At 44.0% G+C, this 19,811-nt stretch overlaps 1 protein-coding gene across 7 annotated transcripts in view; it reads right to left on the minus strand.

Annotated features, from left to right (window-relative positions):
• Positions 1-19,811, minus strand: part of LOC144686683 (activin receptor type-1-like) — a 134,086-nt gene that overhangs the window by 100,994 nt on the left and 13,281 nt on the right. Inside the window, exon 1 of one of the 7 annotated variants that reach the window (XM_078552217.1) lies at positions 4,028-4,246. The exons of 4 other annotated variants lie outside the window; for them this stretch is intronic. In XM_078552217.1, coding sequence (XP_078408343.1) covers positions 4,028-4,164 — 137 coding nt within the window. In that variant the 5' untranslated portion in view covers positions 4,165-4,246. Of the gene's footprint in view, positions 1-4,027; positions 4,247-19,811 lie in introns of those variants that run through there. 2 more of the 7 variants (XM_078552216.1, XM_078552209.1) reach the window with 2 other exon arrangements.

Raw genomic sequence — 19,811 nt, forward strand, 5'->3', positions numbered from 1 at the left:
ATGCACAAGCGGCGCTTCATCAGCAGCTCTGAAGGTGTGGAGCCCATAGTCATCTGTGGTGTTGTTGGCAACTCAGAAGGAATCTGGAAAGGCGAGAAGCCAAAGTACCTCCAGGCAACTTTTTCATACCGGCTTTAAAGGTCTGGGCAGCTCTTTCAGCAAGACCATTTGACGAAGGATGCCAGGGATCAGTCTTATGTGTCGGATACCATTCAGGTCTGTGAACCTCTGAAATTTGACGCTGGAGAAAGCTGTTCCATTGTCAGAGACAATAATCTCAGGCAAACCACGTATACTAAAGGAATGATGCAGCTCCTCAATAGCTGCAGCTGAAGTTGGCACTTTTACCTCGTGTACATTCAAAGTGGCTTGATGTCTATTGATGAGTAACAGAAACAAGGTGCCTAGAAACAGTCCTACATAATCAATATGCAGTCTGACCCAAGGATGACCAGGCCAATCCCTTGGGTGAAGAGCTGAACCAGGTAGCTTCTGGTGTTGCTGACAAAGGGAACAGAGTTTAACCATATTCTCAATGCCACTGTCTATTCCTGGCCACCAGGCATAACTATGCGCCAACATCTTCATTCTCGGCGTGCCTGGGTGTGCACCGTGGAGCTCTGCCCAGAGTGACTCACTGCTCTGGGAAGGGACCACGACTCTGGAACCCCACAGCAAGGTTCCGTCCTGGCAACTCAGTGCAGTGCTTCTGTAATAAAAGGAATGCAGTTCATCAGACACAAGTGTACTTGCCCATCTTTGTAAAGCAAAATCTTTGACTTTTGACAGTAGTGGATCTCTGCTTGTTCAATTCTTGATCTGTTTAGCACATACAGGCAATGAATCCAAAAAATTTAGCAAAAACACTAACTATTGTGGAACGGGCATGTCAGCAGGACTACGAGGTAACGGAAGACGACGGAGTGCATCTGCATTGACTATATGCGAGCCAGGGCGATACATGAATGTGTACTCATAAACCGATAGCATCAGGGCCCAACGCTGGATTCTCAGTGAAGCTATTGGTGGAATAGCTTTTTCTTCACTGAACAAACCAGTCAACAGCTTACAATCGGACACAATTGCAAAATGTCGCCCGTGCAGATATTGGTGAAACTTCGACACCAAACACAACCGACAGCCCTTCTTTCTCCAGCTGGGGGTAGCCCTTTTCAGCCTGGGAGGGTGTTCTTGAAATGCAGCCAATGGGCTTTTCTGACCCGTCCTCCATTTTATGCAACAATGCGGCTCCTATGCCATAGGGAGGAGCATCACATTTCAGCACTAGCTCTTTAGCTGGGCCATGATATACCATTAAGCATGATGACAGAAGCAGTTTCTTCGCTGCTGCAAAAGCTTTTTCTTGCTGTGAACCCCATGACCAGCAGTGGTTCTTCCTCAGTGACAGGTGGAGTGGTACAAGCACAGTGGACAGATTAGGTAAAAAACGGCTGTAATAATTTATCATCCCTAGGAATGATTTAAGCTCTTGCCAAATTACAGGGTGATGGTGCATCTTTAATGGCTTGGACCTGGTCTTCAACAGGGTGCAACCCCATGGCACCAACTCTGTGGCCGAGGGAGGTTACCTCAAATGCCTGGAATGTGCATTTTTCCTAACTTCAAAAGCACACCTGCTTCCAGGAATCTTTTCAGCACTTCCTTGAGGTTGGCTAAATGTTCAGCTTCAGCTGGTCCAGTGACGAGGACGTCATCTAAGCACATGACCAACGGAAGTCCCTGCAAGATACTCCCCATGGTTCACTGAAAAATGGCACACGTGGAGGAAACTCCAAAAGACAACCGGACGTACTGCTTGGAGGCCTGAGTATTGATTGTCACATACTCTCTTGATGTGCTGTCCAATTTCAACTGCTGAAAGGCATGACTCATGTCTAACTTTGTGAATAACTTGCCTCCTGCTAACTTGGCATACAAATCATCCGATTTTGGGAATGGGATATTTGTCTAACTTTGCTGCTCTGTTGGCTGTCAGTTTGTAACCACCACATATGTGTATAGTTTGGTCTTGCTTGGCAACTGGGACGATGGATGCAGCCCACTCAGAAAACTGGACAGGCTGAATTATTCCCAGGTTTTCCAACCTACAAACTCTGCTTCCACTTTTTCTCTGTGAGTAAGGCACTGGTCTGGCCTTGAAGAAACGTGGTGTTGCTTGGGGATTGACGTGTATTTTAGCTTGCATGCCCTTCAGTTTTCCCGATTCATCTTGAGAAACAGTGTCATGTTCCTTCAAGAGCTCTGGAATTCCACCAGACTTCGAATGGAATATTTCTGACCAGTCTAGTTTTATTTTCTGCAGCCAATCTCGACCCACAGGCTGGGCACCTTCCCCTCTACAACCATCACAGGAAGCTGGGTTGTCTGCTGTTGATAGCAGACTGGAACAGCAGCAATGCCTTTGAATGAAGGCATTCTCCAGTTTAGGTTCTCAGTTTGGCAGACATGCACCCCAATGTCAATGGCTCACTCCCTTCACTGAGATATTTGAACATGTGCTCCCCAACAACGGTAACTGAAGTGTGGGTGTCCACCTGCATCTGCAGTTGTTTACCATTCACCTGCACTGTCACTGCAATGGGCTCCAATTTAAAATGGCAGTCACATGATACAGAGTATCAGCAGCATCAGTTTCTGCAGTGTCAGATCCGTTCTCTGCTTTGTTGTTTATTTTTTGTTCTGCACTGCCTAGCCAGGTGTCCCTTCTCGTGGCAATAGTTGCACTCTGCCTCTCTAACTCTGCACACATCTGCTGCATGATTCCCGCCACATCTATGCGTACCTTGTCAACAGATTGTAATTAATCTTCCTGACTCGTCATTTGGTAGACAGGGAATCGCGCTGAAAATCTGCTACGCCACTCTTTGCGCTATGTTCAATGGCAGGTTTCTGCCTAGCATGGTGCACTGCTCCATTGTTTATGTGCTGCAAATCTTGAGAATCTTTTGCAGCAATCTCCATAGCAAGGGAAACTTTCAGAGCGTGTTTGACAGTAATATTCGATTTAGCAAGCAAAGGGCGTTGTCAAGCACCCCACATACATGTCTGTACCCCAGCATATCATTCCAGGCATCCCCGAACCCCCAGTGCTCAGTCAGCTGTTTCAGGTTCACCACAAAGGTAGCAATAAATTCCCCCGGAGCATGAACACTCATGTTGAACTCGAAGCGCTGCATAATTACAGGCGCTTTTGACTGAAAATGCGGCTTCACAGGCCCCACTAACTCATTGGCCAGGTTTTTTCTGTCAGCGAGCGGGAGGACCGGGGGCGGGGCCGTGTAAAATGATGCACGGTGACGTCGGGCGGAACTCCCGACGTCACCGTGCCCTATTTAAACTTTCAGGTAGGCGGGTGTTCAGCAGAATCAGCTGTGCGCCCGCCAACCTGTCAATGGCCAATTGAGGCCATTGATAGAGTCACTTAAGTAATTAATGGACCTGCCCGTCCAACCTTAAGGCTAGGGCATTAGAAAAAAGCATGAAACCTCATCCACAGGTGGGATGAGGTTTCATGTAAGTTTTTAAAATTTAATTAAAGTGTTTTTAAAAGTTATGGACATGTCCCAACTCATGTGACAGTGTCACATGAGGGGACATGTCAGGGATTTTTTTTTTCTCTGTTTTTAATATTTTTTACAGTAGAGACGATCTCCCTGAGGCAGCACTTAGCCTCAGGGAGATGAGTGCGCTCTTTCGTGCTCATGCACAAAAGAGCGCACTCTCGGGTATAGGGATTTCCCCCCTCCCCACCCACACAGGTGCGGATGTCACGCTGGGTGGGCCTTAATTGGCCTGCCCACTTAAAATGGTGGCTCGCCCTCACGCGCCCACTCTTCAACTTCCCCCCCAACGGGGGGAAAATTCTGCCCATTGTACTCAGTGCATCCAGGGCAGTCAGGTTTCTGATAAGATATGTTTTGTTTCCACACATACTCAACAGGATAGCTCTATGTTCACCTTCATCAGTAATTTCACAATGAAATAGAAACAGAGTCTCTCAACATACTAACTCCAATCCTCTGCATCTGCATCATACAGATCAATCCTCCTGAACAACGGCATGATTGGCAAGTCTTTTTGGCCTCTGCAGGTGCTGGCTGTTTTCCTTTTTCTTGTGTTTACCGCTTTAAATGCGGTTACCATTTTAAGACAGTGATCGGTTTTTTTTCCAAACCTCAGGCTGTCAACAGCTTGTTGGTTCTGGCTCTGCGATTTTTCCACGCTTTTCTGGATCTCGACGGGCTCACCAGCAATCGGGGCGGGATTGCTTTATCTGTGACCTCTTTTAAAGAGAACACTGCAGGAACTCTTCTCCTTTCTCGAATTCTGCAGGCTCTGTCTATTTTAAATTTCAGAACCGTCTACAGCCATCAACTCTCTCTGCTCTGTGTTTCCTGCACTCTCCGGGATCTCTGCGATCGTGGGCCAAGTAACCAGGGCAAAGTATGCAACAGAAGTCGGATTTGTCCTCGTCGCCAGATGTAATAACTTGAAGGAGGAGCAGGTTTAGTGCAAAAAGGTTTAACTTTTATTCAGGACACACGTAGAGATGCTTACATGTTTGTCGCCATCTCACTGTTGGAAAGCCACGCCCTGAGGCAGAGCTATCCTGGTCAAAGCCTCCACAACCGCATCACACGGTGGTTGATTGACGGCGGGAGGAACAACAAATCTGGTTACTACAAGTGCCTAGGTGCCAGGTGGTCTGTCTGGTTTCATTCCTCATTTTTAGTGGTTTAATATCACTGCATCAATCATTCATCATTCAGAGGGCATTTAAGAGTCAACCACACTACTGTGGGTCTGGAGTCACATGGAGGCCAGACCAGGTAAGGATGGCAAATTTCCTTCCCTAAAAGACATTAGTGAACCAGATGGGATTTTACAACAATTGACAATGGTTTCAAGGTCATCATTAGACGTTTAATTCCAGATATTTATTGAATTCAAATTCTACCATTTGCCATGGTGAGATTCAACCCCGGGTCCCCAAAGCATTACCCCGGGTCTTTGGATCACTAGTCCAGTGACAATACCACTACACTATCACAGATGCTGCCTCAGCTGTTGAATATTATAAAGAATAGAAAAGGCTGGAAGTAATGATGTTAATTGTCTGGAGAACTGATTGGTCCCCAAAAAAAGAGATAACCAATCAGATTAGATTTCATTTCTTTCAGCCACTCTCTGAAGAAAAATAAAGTTGTGTTTTGGCTAAAGGATAAGTTAGAAGAATATTAAAGCTTCAACTGATTTTTGTTTTTACGATGATGATTACAGAAAGGAAAATTAATATTTAGCAGCCAAACCAGAAGTGGGATATATGCAGCAAACATAACTGTGAAGCGGAGGGGATTATGCAAAATGTCAGAGCAGCAGGCAACGATCTCACAGAGGGAGACAACAGGTTTGGAGGCAGACCAAGTAAGCTGCAGAGGCCAAGGCTTCTACCACTAACAATGATGTGCTTTGCATTATCCAATCCTGTATGGTATCCCCCTTTTAGATTGACTTTTTTTTTCAGTTTTATCTTGTACGCTTTATGAAGTTCATGATTCAAAAAACAAATTTAAGAAATATTCCGTGCAATGCAGGCGAGTTATAAATGAAGTTACTTGCTGGCATTACATTAAAGAATGCAAGGATTAAATATTAATGGACATAAGCAGTCAGATTAAAAAGTCTCTGGCCCTTTGGGTTTCTCCATTTTGTGGTTGACTTCAATAGCTTTTCTTCATCTACAAATTTTCAATTGTTTCTTCAGAACGTGAGGTATTTTAATTAAGTTATGGAATATCAAAATGTAACCACAGACAAAGAATTTTCAAATTTAATATTAACCTCTATATTAATTCCCTCAATAAAAAGAGAATCATAGTTAAGGGAGTTAGCAATCCAAATAAGATCTGCAACTATATAAGTCACAACTGGAGTATGTGTTATGCTTTCCTCCCATATTGTTCTGATAGAATCATTGGGTGGGATTAATTAAGCATTCACTTCAAAAAAATGCAGGATTGAAATTCAACCATATCCATATATTGTTAGTACCAGAGGTGATCTTTAAGAGGTTGATGGAATTTACATCAATATTATAGTCAGCACAGAGTTCTGATGAAAGATCAGAAACCCGAAACTTTCTCTACAGATGTTGCCAGACTTGAGTATTCCCAGGATCTTTGGCTTTTATATACTATATTAGTTTCAACACAGACATGGTTCAGAAAAGTTGGGTCAAAAATGATACATCAGCACATAAAATCTATGGAACAATTTACAAAACAGAAGATTCGTATTTGCAGACAGTGGTTTGTAATTTTTTTGGAAAAATGGATGAAATCAAAGAATTTAGTCTCTAACACTTCAATAAAAATCCCACTGTTTTCATATTCAATAACATTAAATTATTTAATTACCTAAAAACATTTTAAAAAGCACTGATAAAGCCATTAGATAATTTTATTAGGGGCCCCCATTTCAAAGGATGAACAAAAATGTACAATCTTTAAGAAAGCAAAGAAATAAATATACCACATATGTTGCATGGCAAGTGGATAATCGGATGCATAATTATTTGAAAATACAGACACAGCCTGGTTTTTGATGTGTGATTGTAGAACAAAAGTATCTATTAGTGATCTATGACAGTTGTGGGAGATGGTGGTAATGTCACTGGACTAATAATCCAGAGGGCCAGGCTAAAGGGGGAATTTCAATTCAATTAATATAATCTCAAACTGAAAGCTAGTCTCAGTAACGGTGGCCATGGCAACCATCATTGATTGTCATAAAAACCCATCTGGTTCCTTTAGGTAAGGAAATCTGCTGTCTTTTAACTGGTCTGGCCTACATGCGACTCCAGACCCCTGGAAATGCGGTTGACTCTGCCCTCTGAGATCAAGCCACTCAGTTCAAGGGCAATTAGGGTTGGGCAACAAATGCTGGCCTCATCAGCGACACCCACATCTCCTGAAAGAATAAAACAATGCAGATGCTTCACAGGAGATTGAGGGGGATAGTGGGCAGATAACAAGAACTAACGCTATTATGGTTTTACCTCAGCAACATTAAACAAAACCTGCAACATCCTACTTTCATCGTACACTACTACAAAAAAAAAATCCAAGCAGACGACAAAAAGTGCTTTCAGCTGTACTTTTGCCACCTTGATAGTAGCCCAATGGCAATTACATTCAACTAAAAATTGATGTCTACCATAGGTGCGTTCAGTTCTCAAGTGGTCAGAGGATCTTAAGTTTTCAGGAGCTGACTCACACTGCCCTATATACTATCACTCCTTTGTGATCAGGACCAGAAACTTCTACTTTTTGGACATATTTTTCAATCTTTTGAAGATAACCGAGTTAGAACTAGATGAAGCAAAGTTTGGTTTAAATTGTTATCTTCTTTATTCCACTCCACAGTGAAACTTTTCTTTATTCCTTTTACAGGATGTGGATATTGCTGACTAGGCCAGCATTCAGTGTCCATCACGAATTGCCCTTTGGAAAGTGCTGGTGAGCCACCTTCTTGAATCATTACAGTCAATGTGGTGTTGACGCAGGCAGTGCTATCAGGGAAAGAGTTCCAGGATTTTGACCCAGCGACAGAGATGGAACAGTGATACAGTTCCAAGTCAGAATGGTGTGTGGCTTGGAGCAGGTGGTGGTGTCCCCATGCATCTGCTGCCCGTCCTTCTAGGTGGTAGAGGTTGCAGGATTGAAAGGTGCTATTGACGGAATCTTGGTGAGTTGCTGCAGGGCATCTTGTAGATGGTACATGCTACTGCCACTGTGGTAGTGAATGGGATGTCAATCAAGCAGTCTGCTTTGACCTGGATGGTGTCAGGCTTCGCGTATTCTTGGAGCTGCACTCATCCAGACAAGTGGGGAATATTCCATCGCACTCCTGGCTTTGTCTTGTAGATGGTGGATAGGCTTTAGTGGGTAAGGAGGTGAGTTACACTCTGCAGAATTCCCAGCCTCTGACCTGCTCTGTAGCCACAGTATTTATATGGCTAGTCCAGATCAGTTTCTGGTCAATGGCAACCCCCCAAGGATGTTGATAGTGGGGGATTCAGCAATGGTAATGCCACTGAATGTCATGGGGAGATGGTTAGATTCTCTCTTGTTGGAGATGGTCATTACTTGGCACTTGTGTAGCACGAATGTTACTTGTCACTTTTCAGCTGAAGCCCAAATATTGTTCAGGTCCTGCTGCATATGAACATGGACTGCTTCAGTATCTGAGGAGTCACGAATGATACTGAACATTGTGCAATCATCAGCGAACATCCCCATTTCTGCCCCCATGATGGGGATGAGGGAGGAAGTTTAATGATGAAACAGCTGAAGATGGTTGGGCCTAGGACACTACCCCTGAGGAACACCTGCAGCAATGTCCTAGGACAGAGAGGACTGACCTCCAACAAACACAAGTATCTTCCTTTGTGCTAGGTATGACTCTAGCCAATGGAGAGTTCTCCCTCCCACCACCCCCCAGTGAACAACCACTTTTCTTTTGACAAACTGCGCTTCACATCAGACTGTTCCATCAAAGATACTCCACATCACTACCACACTTAACATGCCTTTTAACAGAATGAAAGAACATCAATTAATTGTACTCTTCCACCACCATGATGGCATGTTAAGAAACCAGTTCAAAATACAGTACAGAAAATACAAACCTTGGCACTCTTCATCAGAGGTTGCAGTTTTTTTCCCTGAAGAATCCCCTCCCAACTTCCTAAATGTCAGCAATGGAATGAACACGTGCAAAATGTTGCCAGGTCAAAGCTTTTAAAAGCAGCTCTGAAGTCACCTATCTCTTTTGTTGCACAACTTCAGTTTATAACTCAAAATGGATCACACACAAAGACACAACATTCCCATGAACAGCACAAGCTGACTCCAGTCTCTACAAACTGAATTTTTTTTTAAGCCAATATTTTGGAGACTTTTGTAAGTTAAAAAGCTATAGTCAACAACAAAAAAAGTGATTTTTTAAAAAATTCATTCATGGGTTATGGGCTTTGCTGCCTGGACTAGCATCTATTGCCCATCCCTAATTGCCCTTGAGAAAGTGATGATGAGCTGCCTTCTTGAACCGCTGCAGTCCATGTGATGTAGGTAGACCCACAGTGTTGCTAGGAAGGGAGTTCCAGGATTTTGACCCAGCGACAGTGAAGGAACAGCGATATATTTCCAAGTCAGGTTGGTGAGTGACTTGGAGCGGAACTTCTGGGGTGGTGTTCCCATCTATCTACTGCCCTTGTCCCTCTAGATAGTAGTGGTCATGGGTTTGGAAGGTGCTGTCTAAGAAGCCTTGGTGAATTCCTGCATTGCATCCTGTAGATGGTACACACTGCTGCTACTATGCATCGGTGGTGGTGTGAGTGAATGTTTGTGGATGTGGTGCCAATCAAGCAGGCTGCTTTGTCCTGGATGGTGTCAAGTTTCTAAAGTGTTGTGGGAGCTGCACTCATCCAGGCAAGTGGGGAGTATTCCATCACACTCCTGACTTGTGCCTTGTAGTTGGTGGACAGGCTTTGGGGAGTCAGGAGGTGAGTTACTCATCGCACAATTCCTAGCCTCTGAATTGCTCTTGTAGGCACAGTATTTATATGGCTAGTCCAATTCAGTTTCTGGTCAAGAGTTACCCCAGGAAGTTGATAGTGGGGGATTCAGTGATAGTAATGCCATTGAACATCATGGGGCGATGGTTGGATTCTCTCTTATTGGAGTTGGTCATTGCCTGACACTTGTGTGGCACAAATGGTACTTGCAACTGGTCAGCCCAAGCCTGGATATTTTCTAGGTCTTGCAGCATTTGGACATGGACTGCTTCAGTATCTGAGGAATCACGAATGGTGCTGAACATCATGCAATCATCAGCAAACATCCCCACTTCTGGCCTTATGATGGAAGGAAGGTCATTGATGAAGCAGCTGAAGATGGTTGGGCCCAGGACACTACCCTGAGAAATTCCTGCGGTGATGTCCTGGAACTGAGACAACTGACCTAAACAACCACAACCATCTTACTTGTGCTAGGTATGACTCCAACCAACCGAGAGTTTTCCCCGATTCCCATTGACTCCAGTTTTGCTAGGGTCCTTGATGCCACACTGTCAAAATGTGGCCTTGAGGCCAAGGGTAGTCACTCTTGCCTCACCTCGGGAGTTCAGCTCTTTTGTCCATGTTTGAACTAAGGCTGTAATGAGGTCAGGAGCTGAGTAGCCCTGGCAGAACCCAAACTGAGCATCAGTGAGTAGGTTATTGCTAAGCAAGTGCCGCTTGATAGCATTGTTGATGACCCCTTCCATTACTTTACTGATGATCAAGAGTAGACTGGGGCGGTAATTGGCTGGGTTGGATTTGTCCTGCTTTTTGTGTACAGGACATACCTGGGCAATTTTCCACATAGCTGGGTAGATGCCAGTGTTGTAACTGGGACAGCTTGGCTCGGGGCGTAGCAAGTTCTAGAGCACAAGTCTTCAGTACTCTTGCTAGAATAGTGTCAGGACCTATAGCCCTTTGTAATATCCAGTGCCTTCAGCTGTTTCTTGATATCACGTGGAGTGAATCAAATTGGCTGAAGACTGGCATCTGTGATGCTGGGGACCTCAGGAAGAGGCAGAGATGGATCATCCACTCGGCACTTCTGGCTGAAGATTGTACCAAATGCTTCAGCCTCATCTTTTGCACTGATGTGCTGGGCTCCTGCATCATTGAGGATGGGGATATTTGTGGAGCCTCCTCCTCCAGTGAGTTGTTTAATTGTCCACCACCATTCACGACTGAATGGGGGAGGACTGCTTAGCCCTGTCTATCACTTGTTGCTTATGCTGTTTGGCACACAAGTAGCCCTGTGCTATAGCTTCATCAGGTTGACACCTCATTTTTAGGTATGCCTGGTGCTGCTCCTGGCATGCCCTACCGCACTCTTCATTAAACTAGGGTTGATCCCCTGGCTTGATGACAGCACGGGAGAATAAAAACAGAAGATAAGCATAGACACACACTCCCCCTAATTTTCTCTCACCTAAAAGACACCAACATGGTATTTTGCCCATTTTATTGTACACTGCACACCCAACCAACCATGAGCTGCATGACCAGTGATCCACTGAAGCATTTATATATTAAAAAAAACTGCAAAAAAGTCAACTTAGGCTTGAAAGATGCTGCAGCAAATATGAACACAAACTTCCATTTATGCAGCACTTCACTACAAATCGCATGGCATGCCAATGCACTTTAGAACTAATGCATTACATTTGAAGTGCAGTCATTGCAGTTACATAAGCAAATGCTGCTGTCAGTTTTATACACAACAAAATCCTACAAAGAGTAAATGAGATCAAGGGCCTAATAACCAGCTTCAGAGCCATGCAGGTTCCCACAACGACATTTTATTTGGAGCATGTTAGTAGAGTTAAAGGAACAGTTGCTCAATGCAAGAACAATTGCAACCAGGCAGAGTGGGTGGTGGTGGTGGAGGACGGAAACTGGTTGAACTGCTTTTCAAGGAGCAATGAACCCGCATGTCATTTGGGCGGGAGGGTGGAGGTCTAGAACAGTTGTTCTCAAAAATCTTGGCTGAAAGAGGTATTTTATGAATTAGTAATCACAAATCCATCCCCACAAACACACCCGCACCCCACCCCCCCACCCACCACCACTGCCAAACCCAAATTATAATACTGTACAATATCCACAGTACCTTGGCAAACAAATTTTGCGGTCCTTTGAGTTTGCAGTATGTGACTATCTAAAAGAAACCCCTTTTGGAACAGGCTAAACTCACCCGAACCCCATTACCAACCTTGGTAACTGTACGTCTACCCAGCAATCTACCTGCTGCTCTTAGCACTCCCCTCTGTGGCGAAGTAGACAGTCCACTCTGCTCTATATGTGGCAGCCGTATTCCATAAGACATAGGAGCAGAAGTAGGCCATTCGGCCCATCGAGTCTGCTCCGCCATTCAATGAGATCATGGATGATCTGATAATCCTCAACTCCACTTTCCTGCTTTTCCCCATAACCCTTGATTCCCTTTCTGAGTAAAAATCTGTCTATCTCAGCCTTGAATATGACCCAGCCTCTTCAGCCCTCTGCAGTAAAGAATTCCACAGATTGACAATCCTCAGAAGAAATTCCTCCTCATCTCTGTTTTAACTGAGTGCCCCCTTACTCTGAGATTATGCCCTCTGATCCTAGACTCTCCCACAAGGGGAAACAACCTCTCAGCATCTACCCTGTCAAGCCCCCTAAGAATCTTATATGTTTCAATAAGGTCACCTCAGGCCCAATCTACTCAACCTCTCCTCATAAGAAAATGCCTCCATACCCGGGATCAACCTAGTAAACCTTCTCTGGACTGCCTCCAATGCCTGCCAATATATCTTTCCTTAGATAAGGGAACCAAAATTGTTCACAGTAGTCTAGGTGTGGTCTAACTAGTGCCTAGTATAGTTATAGCAACTTCACTATTTTTATACTCCATTCCCTTTGAAATAAAGGCCAACATTCCATTTGCCTTCCCTATTACCTATTGGACTTGTATGTTAGCTTTTTGGGATTCATGCACAAGGACTCCCAAATCCCTCTGTGCTGCAGCTTTCTGCAGTCTTTCTCCACTTAAATAATATTCAGCTCCTCTATTCTTCCTGCCAAAGTGCATAACCTCACATTTTCACATATTATATTCCATCGGTTAAGTTTTTGCCCACTCACTTAACCTGTCTATATCCCTCTGTAGATTCTGTGTGTCATCCTCACCACTTGCCTTCCCATCTATTTTTGTGCCATTCGCAAACTTGGCGATAGCCCATTCACGTCCCTCTTCTAAGTCATTAATATATATTGTAAATAATTGAGGCCCCAGCACTGGCCCCTGTGCCACTCCACTAGTTACAGGTTGCCATCCCAAAAATGTCCCCCTTATCCCAACTCTGTCTTTATTAGTTAGCCAATCCTCTACTCAAGCTAATATACTACTCCCAACACCATGGGCTCTTATCTTATTAAGTAGCCTTATTCCACTCCCACCTCCAACCAAGCCTGCCTCCAGCCACCACTCATTTGCATACTGCTCAACTGTTTTGCACGCCCCCAGAAAGTCTCTCTGGAACCCCAGTTTGAGAAATAGGGTGTTGAGGGACTGAACATCCATAGTGAGAAGAATCATAGATCGGATATGCTAACCCTGCCCACTTATATTTTCTAGCATTTTCTGTTTTTAAACAAAAACTCCCTCTGCTTCTCAAAACAGTGCTTTGAGACCTTTTATTTTGACTTAAACAGACAAATATGACTTGTTTGAGCATTCCACCCAAAAGGCAATGCATCATTACGAAATGAAACTGTCAACCATGCTCAAGTTCGTTGTGGTCTTGAACCCAAAATCTTGTGATTTGGAAACAAGAACAGTACTAAGACAAACTGACATCATTGGCAATAGTTTCATTTATATCTAACCAACTTTGGCTGAAAACTTTTTGACCATTGTACAAAAGGACAAAATAATTGTAAAATTCATCCAACAACAAGGATATAATAGCTGTCTTTTTCGACAGAATATTTTATCTAGTATTTTCAGCTGCCATATTCTAAATGTAGCACCTTATTCTGCCATTTGTAAACTATGCTGGCCGGGATTTTCCAGTCTTGTTGTGGTGGGACCCGCCACGGGAGATTTGGCAACCCAGCCAAAAGTCAATTGACTTTCAGCTGTACCAGACGATCCTAGCGGCAGGTGGGGCCAGAAAATCCCGTCCACTGTTATTTAGTTACAATAGTTACTATACTTCCTTTCCCAGTAGCATGTTAGTTCCATTAACCCTCCCCTACAAACACAATGTTGAACAAAAACAAGATACCAATAAACATCACCTTGGCTGATTCACTGAAATGAACTGACAGATAAATCAGAGTTACACTACTATCAGACCCAGGAACACAGCAAACTTTAAACTTAAAGTCTAGTTTCATTTGGCCATGCAATATTCCATCAATATGTTTAAAAATATTTTTTGATGGGATGTAGGCATTGCTGGCAGGGCCAGCATTTGTTACCCATCCCTAATTGCCCTTGAACTAAGTGGCCTAAGACGCTATTGCAGAGTGCAGTTAAGAGTCAACCAGATTGCTGGGGGTCTGGAGTCACATGTAGGTCAGACCACGTAAGGACAGCAGATTTCCTTCCCTACAAAGGACATTAGTGAACCAGATGGGTTTTTAAACAACAAATCATGGTCACCATTATTGATGGCTAACTTTCAATTCCCGATTTATGAATTGAATTTAAATTCCACCAACTGCCATGGTGGGATTTAAACCCATGTCTCCAGAGTATCAACCTGGGTCTCTGGGTTACTAGTCCAGTGACATTACCACTAAGCCACTGTCCACCACCAATGCCGAGTTAGTCAAGTTAAGGATTTCCAAACAAAACAAAGTATTACAAGGAACATTGATTCAAGAATAGTACAACACAGGAGGTCTTTCAGCCCATTGAAACAGCATGCTAGTTTCATAATCAAAAAAGAGTGCACTGAAATGTTGAAAGACTGCCAGAAATATCATTGAAGAGATTTAGCCACTAAATTATCATTTTCCTCCTCTCTAATGAGAATCTGTTTTTCCAGTCTTAGTAAGAAAGATTTATATTCATTACGGACATAGCCTTGAGAGCCTAAGTCCACAAATTCAACTCCTTGTATTTTTGATTTACTAGCACATTATTTATATTCATTATTTTTAAAAGGTTTTCTGCATTGATAGCAACATTACCCTTGGCAGATTTACTAAAGTTATGAGTATCTCCAGGGGCCAAAAAAAAAAATCAATATTTGCACGGTGTACCCATACTGATAAGGATGAAAATCACCAATATAAAGCACCATTATGTATCCTGAGAAAAAGAAAAAAGTATCATAGAACACAAAGGACAACACAAGAATCAAATAAAATACACACAACCATGTTTCAGCATGAGGAAGAGGTCAGTCTTAACAGAAATTTCCTCAGGCCTGCAAAGGAACCTGGGGAGTACTGGAAAGTGGTACACAATGGATGCTACAGAAAGAGCTGATTCATGATTCTAAGAATTACAAACCCTCAAGGTTGAAATGATGATAAGACATGGTTGAGTTTGGGGTTTTTCATTAAAGAAATTCAGCAAAGCAAAACCATCAGCTTTTTAAAGCAGCCAAGTTAGTAACATTTTACAAAAAAAAGTTCTTCCCACAGGCACTGGAGATTGCCAGTATTGGCAAGTCAGCAGGACTGGAGCCAGTCAGAACCAGAAATATCTCCCATTACTTATTGAACACAAAAAAACCAAGCTGTGTTTAAATTTAAAAGAGTTCAAGTTTATTTAATCCAAGCAATGGTCAGGTGTTGTGCAGCACTGAAACTCAGAGCAAGGCTATTATCACCCGGCCAGCTCTTAGCACACAGCATGAAACACCCAACCCCACCATATTCTCACTCACATCTTAGCCCTTTCACTGTTTTATAAACTTCAATCAAATTTCTAAACGGGCTGATATAGGACAGAAGATAGCATTTGGCCATTGTGCTTGTGCCAGTTTTTTAGCAGAGTCATCCAATTAAAACTACCCCCTTTCACTTTCCCTCTAAATTTTTTGCCCTCAAGTATTTATCCAATTCTCTTTTGAGTGCTATTATTGATTCTGCTTCCATAACTCTTTCAGGCAGTGGTTTCCAGGTCAGAACAACACAGTTTCAGTTCTTCTAAGTTCATCTGAGAGCCAAGGTGTCTTAAACTAGGAATCATTCTTGGGGGTCTCCTCTGAATATTTTCCAAAACCTCAATATCACCCATCATATAAAACAAAACACGCATTATAAAGCTAGACACAGTATTCCAAGTGAGGTATAACCACGGTCTTCTTCAAGGACAAAAATGGCATGTTTCATTTTTCAAATGGACAGTCCTGTGAATATAGTCCAGTGCCCTGTTATTCAAAATTATTGCACTATAAATGAAAGGTCAGCTGTTACACATTACATCACGGGCAGAAATTTCTCCCCATCGGGGGTGTTGGGCGGGGGCGGGCGCGAATCCAATCGGCGCCCCCGATCAGGGACACGGTGCCATTTTACGTGGGTGGGCCAATTAAGACGGGCCCAGCGTGACACTCGCCTGGAAGCGCTGTGCGCTCCCTGTGTGGGCAGGGGCAATTCCCTGAGTCGTTCCCTGCACCCAGAAAGAGCGCAAAAACCTCTCTGAGGCATGGAGGTGCCTCAGGGAGATCGGTTTGACATGTGTAAATTTAAATAAAGGGAAATTAAAACTTTTAAAATATGTCCCCTCATGTGGCAGTGTCACATGAGCTGGGGCATGTGAAAGAATTATTTTTAGAATTTTTATTGACTTTTAAAACGCTTCATGCAACCGCATTCAGCCCGTGGATGAGGTTTCATGAAAAATGCGAAGCCGCCTGGGCTCTTCACCTGCCCGCCAACCTTAAGGTTGGACGGGCAGCTCAGCTAATTGAATTAATTACTATTTAAATGGCCTTAATAGGCCTTTGACAGTTCGGCAAACGTGCAGCCTGCCCGATGTCATCGTGCGTCATTTTACACGTCGGCGAGCGGGCCCCGCACCCGCTCACCGACTGGAGAATTCCATCCCACCAGTAATATGTGTTGAACCATATAGACCAGGGAAGCCCCCAGGTTCATCCCTGACCTGGAACAAAAATGAGCGAAGAGGAATGAAAATTAGCTTCAGCGTCAATGAAATGGGAAGTGAAAGATGAAACAATCAGGATTTCCATTCTAGATTCCTGGAGGAGTTACTCAAATTTGTGACCAAATATAGCTGACCACCCTAATGTCTTAACTCAGAATAGACACTTGGGAGGGGAAGGGAAGGGAAATGATGAGAGATAAAAGAGAAATACTGAAAGACCAGTGCTCATGTGACCATATCCCAAGGATCAAGACTTCCTCAGAGGAGCGAAGCAAAAAAAAACTAACACCATTTTCAGCAGTAACAATAATGCAGATACATTTTTATCTGCCACCTTGTCTTGGAGCTTATTCAATCACTCTGTAAAAGCAGTACTTTCATTATCCAAATTGAAAGTCTGGCACTGCTTAACTTCTCTTCCTGGCCCCCGTGCTGGTTGATATATTGTTAATGGTTCTCTCTCCTCAGGGAGTGTGCCCTTCACAGTAGTAGTGTCCCTGCCTCTGAGCCAGAAACTCTGGGTTCAAGTCCCAATCCAAGACTTGATGGCCAAGGAAGGTCCATACAAAACATGGCCGAGCAGTTTGAGTATCAACTTGTTAATCCATCCAACGTACACCACTGCCAGGTGGTAAGAGTAGGAGATACTCCTGGTCAGCCATGTGATGGAAAGAAATTAGAGCCTCTACCATCACTGGCTCCAGGCTACAACATGCAAGTAAAAGTGCAAGATGCCACAGCAACTCAGACTCCTTGGGGGGCCAACTGGCTCAGTTGGCCAAATAGCCAGCCAGGATCAGATTGGTGCCAACAGGACAGGGATTGATCCCTATTCCAGCTGGGGTGGATTCGGGACCTGTCCCCTTGCCCTACTCATGGTGGAGATCGCAGCGCTGCAGGTTGGACCTACCTTCCAGCAGAGATCCCAAGAAGACGGCAACAACCGTGCCCTTCTCATTCAAGCCTGCTGTTACCATCGCTCTACCCCAAATAACTACTCTGTGAGCTCTGTCCTTCCAAAATATTGGTTTATCCCCAACCTTATTTTCCTCTGCATAGTCTATGAACATGCTGTTGGCTCCTAAAATTTGACCATCTTTCCTGCAACTCCATGTTCAAATCCCTCCAAACAGATTTCTGCCCTACTACTGTACCAAAACAGCTCTTATTAAGATCACAAATGTCATCCTATATAAAACTGTGGCAAACTACCTCTCCCTATCCTTCCCGACCTGTCTGCAGCCTTTGACACAGTTAACCATATCACCATCTTCCAATACCTCTTCTCCATTGTCCAGCTGGGTGGGTCTGCACTCACCCGGTTCCATTCTTGGCTATCCACAATATCTTCCGGAATAGCTCTCTTCCCAGTCCCCAAACCATTACATCTGGCCTGCTCCTATTGCTAATGTTCTTTTGAATTCCCCCAAGGATTCATCCTTGTTCCCATTCTATTTCTCATCTACGTGCTGCCCTTTGGACACATCACTGAAAAACAATTCGATTCCATATGTATGCTGGTGACATCCAGCTCTACCTTATCACCTCCATAAATCCCTCCACTGTGTTTAACTTGTCAGTCTGACGGTCCAACATCCACTACTAGGTGAGCAGAAATTTCCTCCCAATAAATATTGGGGGAGCCAAAGCTATTGTCTTTGGTTCACAAAAACTCCATCCCACTTGCTGGCAACTGCCTGAGGTTCAACCTAACTGTTTTCAACCTTGGTGTCATATTTGACCCAGAGATGAGCTTCTGACTGCTATTAAGGCTATCTACTATCATCACCCAACTCCACCCTAGCTCAGTCCATCTGCTGCTGAATCCCTAAACGCAACCTTTGTTGGAATAGTGAAGACTAGTGATAACAGTTTCCTGGGGGCCTTCTGTCCTTCATAAACCTAAGCTCATTCAAAAATCGGCTGCACGTACCCTAACTACACTAAGTCCCCGTTCACCCATCATCCCCATGTTTGCAGACCCAAATTGGCTCCTGGTTGAGCGGCACACCAATTTTTAAAATTCTCAGCTTTATTTACAAAGCCCTCCATAATGTCACCACTCTCTATTTCTGTAACTTCCCCTAGCCCCTCAACACTCATATCTGCACTTCTTTAATTCTTCCCACTTACATGATTCTAATCCCTCCGCCATTGGTGGCCATGCTTTCAGCTGTCAAGGCCCCAAGCTCTAGTATTTCCTCCCCAAATCCCTCTGCCTCTCTTCCGTGCTTTCCTCCTTTAAGATACTCCTTAAACTTACCTCTTTGACAAAACTTTTGGTCATGTGCTCTAATATCTCATGTGGCTTGGTGTTAAATTTTGTTTGATAATGCTCTGCTCAGTGCCTTGGGACATTTCATTGTGTTAAAGGTGCTGCGCAAGTATAAGTTTTTGTAGTTGCAAATTGAACCAGATTGTATCAAAATCATGACTCATCACATCTGCTCCAACTCATTCTTTTCCATGACTCCAAAACTCTGGATTTTGGGGGATGGGGTGAAAAAACGCATTAAAAACTTTTAGCATTCCTGGTTCAAACACTGGCCGGTGAAAAAAACCCACTCAATAATTACTACCTAGCATTCCCAGGGGAAAACACACCAACATCAGGCTCCGCTGCATTAAGGTTGAGCAGCTACTCAAATTCATTTCTAAGGTTACACATAAATAATGACCACTTGGGGGAAGCAGCTATACTGAAACAATGCCTTTGCATTACTTTTTAATTAAGTTATGCCAATCTTTTTAATGCATTTGTTCTAGTGCAACCAGAGATGAGAATGCTGGGCCAGGATTTTTTAGAGCCAAAATGGGTCTAAGAAGTAGCAGGGAGCCCCCGTCAGTCCTGCAGGAGGCCTGACAGGCCACCATTGGGTCACCCTTGCGATTGAGGTCCCCAGCGGAAGTCCCGTCCGTCGGGGGCCGCCAGCAAATCCCCACCAGCTCCTCATGCTGCCAGCAATTGCCCCAGCAGAGGCCCAGGATCATCGTGGAATGCGAGGCCAAAGGTGGACAAAGGCAGGATGGTGATCTTGGGGTGGGCATCAGAGGCAAGGGCAG

This window comes from Cetorhinus maximus, chromosome 11 (genome assembly GCF_964194155.1).
Source record: "Cetorhinus maximus chromosome 11, sCetMax3.hap1.1, whole genome shotgun sequence".
In the NCBI taxonomy this organism is placed as follows: Eukaryota; Metazoa; Chordata; class Chondrichthyes; order Lamniformes; family Cetorhinidae; genus Cetorhinus; species Cetorhinus maximus.